This window comes from Pungitius pungitius, chromosome 13, assembly GCF_949316345.1.
Source record: "Pungitius pungitius chromosome 13, fPunPun2.1, whole genome shotgun sequence".
Classification (NCBI taxonomy): domain Eukaryota; kingdom Metazoa; phylum Chordata; class Actinopteri; order Perciformes; family Gasterosteidae; genus Pungitius; species Pungitius pungitius.
In genome coordinates, this window is record NC_084912.1 from 4,003,632 (window position 1) to 4,015,647 (window position 12,016).

General features: G+C 47.7%; 1 protein-coding gene across 1 annotated transcript in view; it reads left to right on the forward strand.

Annotated features, from left to right (window-relative positions):
* The window catches only part of srbd1 (S1 RNA binding domain 1), a 34,079-nt gene extending 24,818 nt beyond the window's left edge, over positions 1-9,261 (forward strand). The window contains exons 17-21 of the mRNA XM_037466260.2: positions 693-799; positions 1,606-1,773; positions 2,195-2,335; positions 6,565-6,749; positions 8,221-9,261. Coding sequence (XP_037322157.2) covers positions 693-799; positions 1,606-1,773; positions 2,195-2,335; positions 6,565-6,749; positions 8,221-8,513 — 894 coding nt within the window. The 3' untranslated portion in view covers positions 8,514-9,261. The remainder of the gene's footprint in view (positions 1-692; positions 800-1,605; positions 1,774-2,194; positions 2,336-6,564; positions 6,750-8,220) is intronic.
* The last annotated feature ends 2,755 nt before the right edge of the window (positions 9,262-12,016 follow it).

The window sequence follows — 12,016 nt, forward strand, 5'->3', positions numbered from 1 at the left end:
CTCCCAACCCGTGGCGCTTCTCGTCCACTCGTCGTTATGCAATCTTATTTGGGTGTTTTTTGGTTCTTTTGTTGCCCATCTGCTCCGCTGCGCTCGCCTTCTAATTTCGCTTTCTTCCTTCTACGCGGGTCAGCCAGTGTTCGGTGCTCTCCTCGGTCGGCCCTTTTGGAGAGTGCGTGCTGATTAACAGGAGGCGTTGGTGGACTCCAGTGGTGAAGAGTTCATACGAAGGATGTTTAATCGGCGGCGAGCTACAGTAACGAGAACACGGTGCTCGCTGAAGAGAGCGAGAGATTGTTGACAAGCCAAACTAAACAGTCTTCCCCCCCCCTTTTCTGCGCTACCTGACCCCCTCTTTCTTTCTCTCTCTCCTTTTGTCTCTCTTGTCCTACTGGCTGCTCTACTTGTCAATCAAACCTCTTTTGCTCCCAGTCTGACTGCAATCTATAGCTCTGTTTTGAGGATGGCATTGCAATGATCCCCTTTGGGAAATTGGGCCGTAACAGGACCAAAAGTAGTATGAAGCAATAACAGAATATAAAATTCCACTTATAAAATCCATTATAAGTATGCAATACCACGTACTGGGTTATACCACTATTATAACAGCAGGGCTGTTGGGCTCAGCAGTTATCTTTAGAATTAAAGCAATTTACATACGTGTGTGTGTGTGTGTGTTAATGTTTTTTTAGCATGATGTGTCGGCCGGCGCTCTGAAGGCGGCTTTGGACGGCGTGGTGCAGGAATGTGTGAGCTTCGTCGGGGTCGACATCAACATCTGCTCCGAGACGCTGATGAGGTAGACGACGCACAAAGATGCATTATAGACATGTGTTCTCAAGTGCCCTCTCTACTGCGCGCGCACACACACACACACACACACACAAACTGTGAAACCGAGATGAAGCAGGGCTTAGACCTCTGACATACTTTCCCTTTGCAGTCACAACATGGCAAAGCTTCCCCACACTCGTGCACAGGCGCATGCCCGAATGCACGCACACACACACACACACACATTCTGCATGCCAACTTTGGACTGAAGCTTCACACATTGACCTCACATATTTGGAAGACTGGCATCAGAAGGGGGGGGGGATTAGGCGAAGTAGCCATATGCACACACAAAACACAAACGTAACGTATGGTTTAAAAGTACACACACACACACACACACACACACACACACACACACACACACACACACAGACTCGAGGTGGTTACAAGTGGTATAAAATGAGCTGGCATCAGCTGCAGGGCAGGGATCAGGTCATCTGTTTACCCGTCTGCTCTTTAAGTGAGCTTTTTCCAGTCCTGCCAGAGGTTCTACTACACACATTAAAACACACACACACACCGACGTGTTGATGACTGAGGTATTATGTGGAGTGTTGACGTTGCCGTGTGTTTCAGTGTGAGTGAGTCACTGTGGGCATTAACGGACCTAATTGAGTTCCAACCCGGCCTCCCTGTATCGCTCAGCCAAAACTGGATGAATGTGCCCACCAAGTATCGGCTCGCTTGTTTGAATGCACAATCTGCTCCGCTTGTGTGGATCTTATAGAACTGTTTGTTCCCTTTTCATGTATTTGTCTTCTCTGCCAGGCATGTAGCTGGCCTGAATGCCGGCAGAGCGCGAAATATCTCTGAGTGGAGGGAGCAGAAGGGTCCCTTCAACAACAGGGAGCAACTCAAATTGGTCAAAGGCATGGGGCCCAAGACCTACCAGCAGTGTGCCGGCTTCATTAGAATCAACCCGCAAACCATCCGCAGGTGTGCAAGCGCGCACACACACACACACACACACACACACACACACACACGCTACATGAGTAGTTGTACTCTTTATCATGTGGGAGACATCACTTTATGGCGGTGTGTGTTTATAAAGGCACGGTTTCAGTATAAAGTATTGAGCGGGAATCCAATAGGAAAATATTGTGGGGATTATCCTTAATAGCAAATAATAGATTTCAGAAAGGCACTTGGGACTGGTGCAAACACAAAATGTGTTCAAGAGTGGAACTAAATAAATAAAACACTGCTGCATGGATAGAAACTTTTTTGTAGATATCGAGTGAAAATTCTCTTTTTTTTTTTTTTTTGGTCATGTGGTGAATAAACCCTTTGAGGCGAAGGTGCGTTTGCCTCCAGACGAAGGACATTACTGAACCTTTCATTCCGGTCCAAACAGCGGCAACTCTTCCCCTCGCCCTGTGCCGGAGAAACCAGCGGCCAAGAAGGCCAAAGGAAAGACTGGCGTCAACGTGCCCACCTCGTTTAACCCCCTGGACCAGACCTGCATCCACCCGGAGTCCTACCATGTGGCACAGAGGTACCGCACGCCCCCCCGCCCCGCCCCACACACCCCTCCAAACGCGCGCACACACACACAGCCTGGCCCCCCACTCCCCGAGATGGAGTCGATTTTTGACACCGTCTCGTATGGGGCTGGTTAGAGTGGTGGAGGATTCTGATTTGATTTACGCAGACACTGGATACCTGAGAGAGGAGGCGTCGGCTCTCGCGTCCATCGGTTAGGACGCCGCGTGTGTCCTCGTGTGAGAGAGGACTGCTGCCGACGCTGATATCCGAAGCACATTGAACATCTGCCCGATACTCCTGTTGTGCGTGTGTGTGTGTGTGTGTGTGTGAGAGAACCCGCCCGCACTCTTACAGCTGTTGTCACTCATCCGTGTTTAGTCTACACAGGTTCTGACACCAGTGGCTTTAAGCATCGCTGCGCCCACGGCGACGGACCTCTAATGGCCTCCGTGCGTGCGTGCGCCTGTGTGTGTGTGTGTGTGTGTGTGTGTGTGCGTGCGTGCGTGTGAGTGGACGCGTCGCTGTGTGAAAACACGTGTGAAGACAGATCGATGCTGCCCGTGTGACTGTTTTTGCTTTTCTTAACCACTTCAACTGGGCGACTGAGTATTTTGGGAGGGGGGGGGCGGACAAATAACCACACACTGATATTACAATACAGCTTGAATTCCCTTTCTATTGTTTGATTTGTCCTCTCTTTTCTCACACATGTACATGTGCCCACCTTCTCTCTTTCCCCTAAATCCACAGCTCAAATTTCCTGAAATTTCTTAAATCCATTTCTCTCTCTCTCTCTCTCTCTCTCTCTCTCTCTCTCTCTCTCTGTCTCTGTGTGTGTGTGTGTGTGTGTGTGTGTGTGTGTGTCAGTCTTTCTGTCTCAGCGGTGTTTGTTATCACAACTCAGTAAGGTGCCCAAATGTTGCTGCTGTCATGGGGCCACCTGAAACGTCAGTCATCGTTGCTCTCAGCTAGAGTGTGTTGTTTTAAAAGAGAAAAGAAAAATAGACTTTTCACTAAAATATTTGACAAGTTGTATTACAAGTATTGAATACAATTTTAGTTTTTGAGCTATTTCAAAAAGTTGTAATTTCCCATTTTATTCCATATCTAGAAATAGGTGTGAAAACATGACTTTAGGTTTTTTGGCCCACAGCACAATAATGTATTTGCACATTATTCCTAATTTTGAAGTCTGTTAGAAAAGCACATCCCGTCATTCCCTGCTTTCCTTCCAATTCAATGCAAATTGAATTTCTCACCTGCTTGCACGCATATTATGTGATTTTACAAACCCTCTGAGACGCCTATTTGATTTAGTAATTTAGGATGTCCCAAAGCGTGTGGTTCCACCGTGTGTCCCTCTTTAAATGTTAATGACGCTGGTCTGATGACGGTGCACCGAATGCAGCGCAATGTCACTCAGAGAGAACTTAAAGCCTCTGCAAAATGGACCATGGTTCTAAAACCTGATTGAGCCTCCTCCTCACATAAGCTCCCAACAAGTATTTTTTACTCTTTTTGTTTTGACTCAGCTTTACAATTTAAAAGTGAATCTTGTTTGGGATTTTCTTTCAAATGCTCTCCTCCCAGAGTGACCACTTCACATAGTGGAACACATGCATTAAAAATATTAAATCAAGTAGATCATCCAATGCCCGACGGTTCATATCACATTCTCACATATAACCAACAAAAGCACGAAGTACACGGGGGGGGGGGGATTGTGGAGGAATGCTGTGTGTGTGTGTGTGTGTGTGTGTGTGTGTCTTTATGGTCTATATGGAATTTCATGTTCATCACATTAGTGAAACTGTATCCTCCATTACAGCTCACAGCCCCCACATCACCCGCTTTTTGTAACCATATACAACCCCCCAACACAGACGCACACACACACACACACGCACACACATTTAGACCCACAGATGCACGGATACAATTTGTCCACCTTTGTTTGAGGGAGATATATATATATATATATTGATATGCAAATGTTCCTGCAAGCTAAGTTATTAATAACAAACTGTGGAGGAGCTACTTTGTTCGAATAACTATCATCAAAACGTCAAGGAAGCAGGGTTTTTAAATGAAATAGAGTTTTTCTGCCGTTGGCTCCATTCTGTGAAATATATATTGTTACTGTGAAAGGAGACAGAGGGGTTCCACTCTGATAAAAACCCCTAAATCCAACAGTTGGGGCACAATATTTCATAACTCAAGACAGAGGTGGTTCTCGCTGTGGGCCTGGATAAAATCTATATGCTAGCCCACCCAACCCCACCCACACACACACACACACACACACACACACACACACACACACACACACAGACACACAGCGTTGGTAGTAATTATGCGAGCATGAACCCACCTCGAGTGGAGGCCTCTGCACTCCTGGTAGCCCTTAAATACTAACATATACCCTTGGAAAAATGAGATGGGCAACGCACACACACACTCTCACACCCCTGAAAGTGGAACTCGCCACCCACCGAACCCACCGAGCCGTGCTACAGGCTGCTGGTAATTCAATACTGCTTTTGCGCCCTCTGCCTCTTGTCATTCCATCGTCAATGTTTTTCCACTCACACTTTGAAAGGGATGCTCCCAAATCCGGTCGGCAGAATCACTGAATTTGGGTTTTCACCGCGCGTGATGTTTGAATGGTTTTTAGGTTTCAGCGTGTGTCCGTTGAGAAAAGCCTTCAGTTTGGTCTCAGAGCATAAAAACCAAAAAGCTGACAGTATTTCAAATTGATTAAAGTCCTGGTTGCATTAAAAAAAAAAGGTTTTCCAAATGAAACGATAAGTCAGCGATACGTTTCTCTATGAATGTCTGTAAGAAATTATAGAGTGAGATCTGAGACCAATGATATACTTCTGCTTGTTACACTCCATCAGGGAGGAAATATTTCCCCCCCGTGCTGCATTCGATACTCTAGTGAGTGCTGCAGATTTACTAAGAGAAAATGTCAACACGAGGGAGAGCGAGAGGAATTATTGGGAGGAGGAGGAGGAGGAGGAGGAGGAGGAGGACGAGGAGGACCTGCAGCAGAAGGTCTCCGGCTGGACCCAAACCACAGGGGGCCGTGCGGTTTGCTTCTCACCAGGACCCCAGTGTTTCCTGTACGCCGACGAAGCCTCCATTGCTGTCCAAAGGGGATGTTTCCTCACCACTAAGGAGGATTCATTCCTCTTGTCTCCCACTTTTTGAACGCAGACGGTGACTTGGCTGGTAGGGGCCTCAACCCCCCCCCCCCCAGCTGTCTCACACATAGTTGGTACACAAGGCGTGTCGCGTTACATCCGCACGGTCTCTGCCAAATGAGCATTTCTGAACAACATTGTTTATGAATCAGCTTCGTGTCCATATGCTCTCATATCTGCGTGTCCACCTGTCGTGTCCATCACGTGGGCGGGGGGGGGAACAGCTGCGGAGTCATTTTTCACAACATCTATTTGCTACTGTGGCCACTCAACGGCGGGTTTGTCACTCGGGCCTGTTGTAGAATGTGGGGCCCGCTAATTAGTTGTGATTCGGACCTCTGGGCCCGGTGGGTTTTGAGCGGCGCGACCTGACTGAGCGTCTAGACGCTTTGGGGGTGGGACTTCCTGCCCGGAGTGCAAAGTGATGGAGGGAGGGAGATTTTTCCAGGCGCTGGAACAGATGGACAAACAGTCCGAGCGCAGCAAAGTGGAGGCAGTTTCACGAGACAAGGTGTCAGGGTGTTTACAGCCCACTGCGGGTTTACCTGATTTTAATGGGGGGGGGGGGGGGGGGGGTAAAATAAATGTGTATTGGTGCTTGTGTGTGTGCCTCAGGAGCAGAGAGTTTACACACAAAGCCCTGCGCTGCCGAGGAGAAATCACCCCCCCCACGAGCCCCCGCTCACTTTACCTGTTCTTAGCTTAGCTTCTTAGCGCCACACAACTCCTCCGGCGCTTTTCTCAGCTTTTGTTTCTTTACCCTAATCATTCTTGCCGGTCTGTCGTCGCGTCCCACCCCCCCCTCCTCCTCCTCCTCCTCCTCCTCCTCCTCCTCCTCCTCCCATCCCTTCCTGTCCCCCGCTCAGTTACTCCATCCCTCATACGGCCAGGTCTCTCAGGGAGGTGCCGCTCGCCCCAAAACAGACCGAAATACAGTTAGTTTCTGCGCCGCTGGTGTATTTTGAAGTTAGAGCTTCACACGCTGTATGTTGGCTGTTTTTTTTCTTTTTGAATAAACGTCACTCCTCTCCAGGTTTCTGGCGCTCGTGGGCGGGACTGCGGACCAGATCGGGAGTGCGGGCCTCCGGCAGTGCGTGGAGAGCAAGGTGCGGGCCGGCGGCGTGGAGGAACTGGCCAAGACGCTGGACAGCACACCCGAGACCCTCAAACTCATCGTAGACGGCCTCACGCAACCCCCCGGGTTCGACATCCGACAAAGTAAGACTCCGGCCGTCCTTCACGCAGGAGACGGAATGCGGGGCAGAGAGTCGGAGGCGTGGACGCACGTGACAAAAACGAGTCTAAAGGAAACAAATACAGCACATTGAGCCATGTGAAGTTTAACACAATATGGTGTTTGAATGAAAATCCTTTTGTTTTCGAAAGGGGGACCCAAATCCCAATGAATACAAAACAGTGACAGATAATATAAAACAATTGAAATATAATGATCAGACAACCAACCAAAAGACGAATAAACAAAATATTTGTCGAAAAAACATTAGAAGCATTGCAACCACAAAGTGTCAATAGTTAAGTGGGAAAAGATCAAAAAGAAGGGATATGAACATAAAGTATAAACAGCGAGAGCTTCATGAAACAAGTTGATCTCAAGGTATAAGAGGAACAAGGCACGAAATGGATCTGAGGTCACATCTGCTACATCTGCTAGAACTAGTTTTGTTTTTGGCTAAATCCAGTGTCACTGAACACAAAACTATCATTGTTTTAAATCATATAAAACCGAACAGACTGCATTTATCTGCACCTCGGTCACACTGACTTCTCTCGTCTTTCCTTCTGAATGTCCTTTTATTGGTCCCTGCTGAGCGTGTGTTTGTCCAGCTCTCTGACTGGTTTGCTGGTTACTGCACACACTGCCTTTTCTTGTGCCTTCATCATAACAGGCATGTCTCTGCAGTAGGACTTAATGGGATCTGACAGCGCTGCGGCTTCCTCCGGCACCAGTAGTACGTTTCTGAGAGGGTGTGATGGCTCCAGCAGACTCTGCTGCAGAACAAAACACACACACAGACTTCTGCCTTTCTCCTTTATCACGTACGCGTTGGGCTCAGGTGCACAAAATCATATCAATAAATGTCCCTTTGGCTGATGCTCAACACTATGAAAGAAAAGTAGTTGCATTTTAGATGAATCTTCTACACAGTATAAATAGTTGAGCCTGAGTCTTTATTCATTAAATACCAACATCATTTGTTGATTTGGGCCATATTCTAATTTCCAGAGAGTTAAATACAAAAATGTGCCTCATAATCAGGTTGCTAATCTTCATGTGGATAGATAAAAAAAAAAACAAAGGACACCCAGTTGGTGCTGGCCAGCTTCTCTGGAGGAAGGAACTCTGCTTCGAGGTTCATTCCCGGGTTGACCCTATTGGGTTGCAGCGCGCCGCGCTTGTCCTCCTCGCCAGCGCTCAGCTGAACAAACAGATGGGCCGAGCCTACCACGTGAAATCAGTGCTGGTGAGGGGCGGATAATTGGACGGGACTATTTCCTGGGGCGCGATGCTTTTCCTTGTTTTGCGTTAATGCTGCAGAAAGCGAGATCTCTCCCGTGATAGGGGAGGGGGGGGGGGCGGCTGAGACATGTGGAAGCATTGGGTGGCTGCTCGAAATGTAATATCTGTTTGTCATTTCTGCCCCCCCCCCCTTCTGTTTGCCATCCCCAGATTTCGGGCAAGCGGACTTTAAGCGGGGCATCGTGTCGATGAGTGACCTGCGGGTGGGCGCAGTGCTGACGGGCCGCGTGGACAACACGGCGCTGTTCGGGGCCTTCGTGGACATCGGCGTGGGCCGCCCCGGCCTCATCCACAAGAGCAGCATCACCCTGGACAAGCTGCCGGCGAGCCAGCGCCGCCGCAGCCTGGCGCTGGGGCCCGGGGAGCGGGTGGAGGTCCGGGTCCTGAACGTGGACGCTCAGAGGGGACGGATCGGGCTGGACCTGATCAGGATCCTGCAATAGAGACCATCTTACCCGTACACTGTGTTTTGATTTTGTGGTCCGTACAGCATCCGCGCTGATGTGGTTCTTTAAAACCAAGAAGCAGGCCGGAAAACAAGACATTTTAACAGACTTCGCTTTGTATTGTAACAACACACATTCTACCATTCATTGCATTTATTTGCGTTGGCTTTAAATTTTACCATCCGGTTTTTAGCAAAAAATGTTCAAATCGAAAGATTCCTTGTTGGCTGTTTCATGTCCGCTGAGCTCAGATCCAGCACTTCTGACCGCTACGTTCATTGCTGGGAGACCTTCTTTAGCCCGAAGTAGTCTTCTCGAGTAGAACTTGTTCTCCTCCTGGTTATGCACATGAGTTTTACTTTGCATTAAACACTGAGCCCAAAACCCCTGATCAAAGGTAAAAATGTGGCTTTTTTTTGTCCATCGACTTCCTTCACACGCTGCCGTCTGCTGGTCGGTCCAAAATACTCTGAGGACATTGGACAGGTTATTAAGAGGGAACCCAGCATTATTATTTATACTTCACTAGTATTGATATAATGGTTACATACTTCAACTCTTGAAGAAATGCTTTGTTTAGTACTGCTCTGAACGGTTTGTAAAGACACTTTGTATCTTTGTTATTCAAAGCAGACTTTGTTTACAGGGTTTATGGACACTGAGGAACTTGTAATCTTAAACACATTTCCATCGGCTTCGTCTGCAGAGGAGGTTTTGACATTAAAGATATTTCCTGTGTACCTTACTCACTTGATGTATATTTTCTCTAAGTGGAAAATTCCGCAGCGGCATCTTGATTCCCACCGGAGAGGAGGAGGAGGAGGAGGAGGAGGAGGTGGAGGAGGAGGGTGGCGTGAAGCGGGGAGAAGAGGAAGCCGGGAGAAATAGAGGAGCGGATTTGTCGAGTGATGGAAAGAGGAAAGACACCGGGTTGAAAAACAAGTTTTTCCCTTTAGACAACAGGAAAATGTGAGAATACAGAACCAGTGGGTTGGAGGGAGGGGATGGGCCCAGATGAGGAGTGGGAGGGGGGGGGGTTCTATCTCCCAGACTGCAGTAAAGCCTAAAGGCTTTTTAGTCCTGGTCCCAGACACAATTATCCCACGACACACACACACACACGAATGCACGCTAATCAGCTGCTTCAAAATGAATCCCAGGCTCCCCGTCCACATTATCTAATTTGTTTGTTTTCATGAAACTGGAATAAATAAAAAATAAAATACATCAAATATGGTTGTGAGAGAGCCCGAGGTCCCTTGCGCTGAACTCTATACTGAATGCCGAATACCTAATCAACCACCGCCCCCCCCCCCCCCCCCGGGGGCCACAAATGGAATATATTCTAGAGACAGGAACACAAAGAGGAGTTCGATCAAGGTTAATCAGAAGTGGCAGTTTGCGCCGCGCTGATTTGAGCAAACTACACACAGCCCACTTTCACATACTGTATTCTGTTCTCTCTTCGCGCACTTCACAAAAAAGGTTCCAATCCCCAATCAAAGCGGCTTATTTTGCTTTGACGTTAACCCCATGCGTCATTTTGACGTCCTGTGTTTGTTTTGTGTCTCTCCAGCTTCGTACGATTTTCCCGCCTTTAATACCTCCCCCCCCCCCCCCCCCCCCCACGTGCCAAACGTGAGCGCACAGACGGGACGGGCAATCAACCTGGCAGCCAGCCGCTGCTGCTGCCCCCCCCTCCTCGCAGACCAGTAATGAGCCTGTGATAACGGGTTCTGCAGTGGGCTCAAATTGGTGGCGAGCCATCTGTTGTCACGGAACAAGTCGTGAAAGGGCCCCACGTGCTCCCGCAGGGCGCCCTCTTCTCCCAACCCCCCCCTCCATAAAAACAAAATGTGTCAAATTGAAGAGAGCCGCGTGTATGGAAGTAAATCTGTGCCATCGGGGGTTGAAATAAAAAGTTGATTGAATTTCTAGCACTGAATATTTATGCATTGAAATTATGTACCTGAATGTTTTTCAACATTAAAACACCGCAAAAAAATTCAACCTAAAAAAAAAAATGTTGAAATATTCGAAATGGAGGCTACAATATTCAACCGCAAAAAATTCAACCTTGGCACATCAACATGCGGAGGATACAATATTCAACCCAAATAAATTCAACCTTGGCACACCAACATCCGGGACACTAAGGTAGAGCAATCGATTCTAGATTCAAGATCAGGAGCGTGCGTCAAGCTAAAGGAGCGAGCACCCAAAACACCTTCGGCTTTGGATTGTAAACATGTCCAATAATAACGGGGCTTTAACTCTTCTTCATGTCATCAGTGTGGCAACGTATGAAGAAATACATAAAAGAACATATAATGTTCACCCTAAACCAAAACGTTTGCTTGCCACTGACGATATACAACTCTATTAAAATATACAAATCAACTAAAATCCCTTAGACTCGGTTGGCCGAGTGTGTAGCACAGCTGCTCTGTTGCACAACGTTATTTTGCGCGACACGGTTCGAATCCCGGTTGTGGCGGACTTTTAATAAATGTTCTTTTATGTATTTCTTCATACGTGGCAGTGACGTAGTGCTCACTTATACAATCGTAATCGCTGCAATGGATATGGGATGCATTTTTGAACATTTTCAGAACAATATGTTTGCAAATGTGTGACGACTCAAGTTGACGGAGGCAGACAACACCTGCCTGCCGGGGGGAAACAAACACGCACCCGTAGCCAAACCAGTAGGTTCAAAAACCAGTAGGCACGTAACACCGTCACTGAAAAATGGGTTCTCGTTTCAGACTTTACGAGCAAATACAGGATCCCTTTGAGATAAATTCTAAAGCCTCGCATTAAGACGTACATCCCTTTACGTAAGACTCTGTGCTACTTGCAGGTCGCTGTGTTGTGCCAGATCCTCAATAAAGTTTACCCATGGCCATGAAGACTCATTTAACGTTACGTGGACTTTGAATGTCGATTAATACCCAACTGAGATCGGCTTGTGCCGCTGTGAAAAAGGATCCTTCCACCGACGCTACTGCGGTTATTCCTGCATGTCCTGTCGGGGTTATGCGTCTGCACGCTCCGCTAAAGCCGCTGCCCCCCCCCACTACGATACAGCGGCTCATCTGCCTCTTCAAGCGCGTTCCTGGTTTTCAAAACTCCGCCAATCACTCCTAACAGCTTGTCGAAGGATCTCAGCATCATTAAATGAATTCAAAACTAGAAGAAGAGGCGTATTGTGAGCGGCTGTACGCTCTCGTTTAACTTCCGCTTAGTTCATGTCCAACACAGTCTGTTAATGTACAAATGTCAGCTGTCTATTACGGAATCTTACAGACACAAACCACACTGATGACATGAAGAAGAGTTAAAGCCCCGTTATTATTGGACATGTTTACAATCCAAAGCCGAAGGTGTTTTGGGTGCTCGCTCCTTTAGCTTGACGCACGCTCCTGATCTTGAATCTAGAATCGATTGCTCTTCCTTAGTGTCCCGGATGTTGGTGTGCCAAGGTTGAATTTATTTGG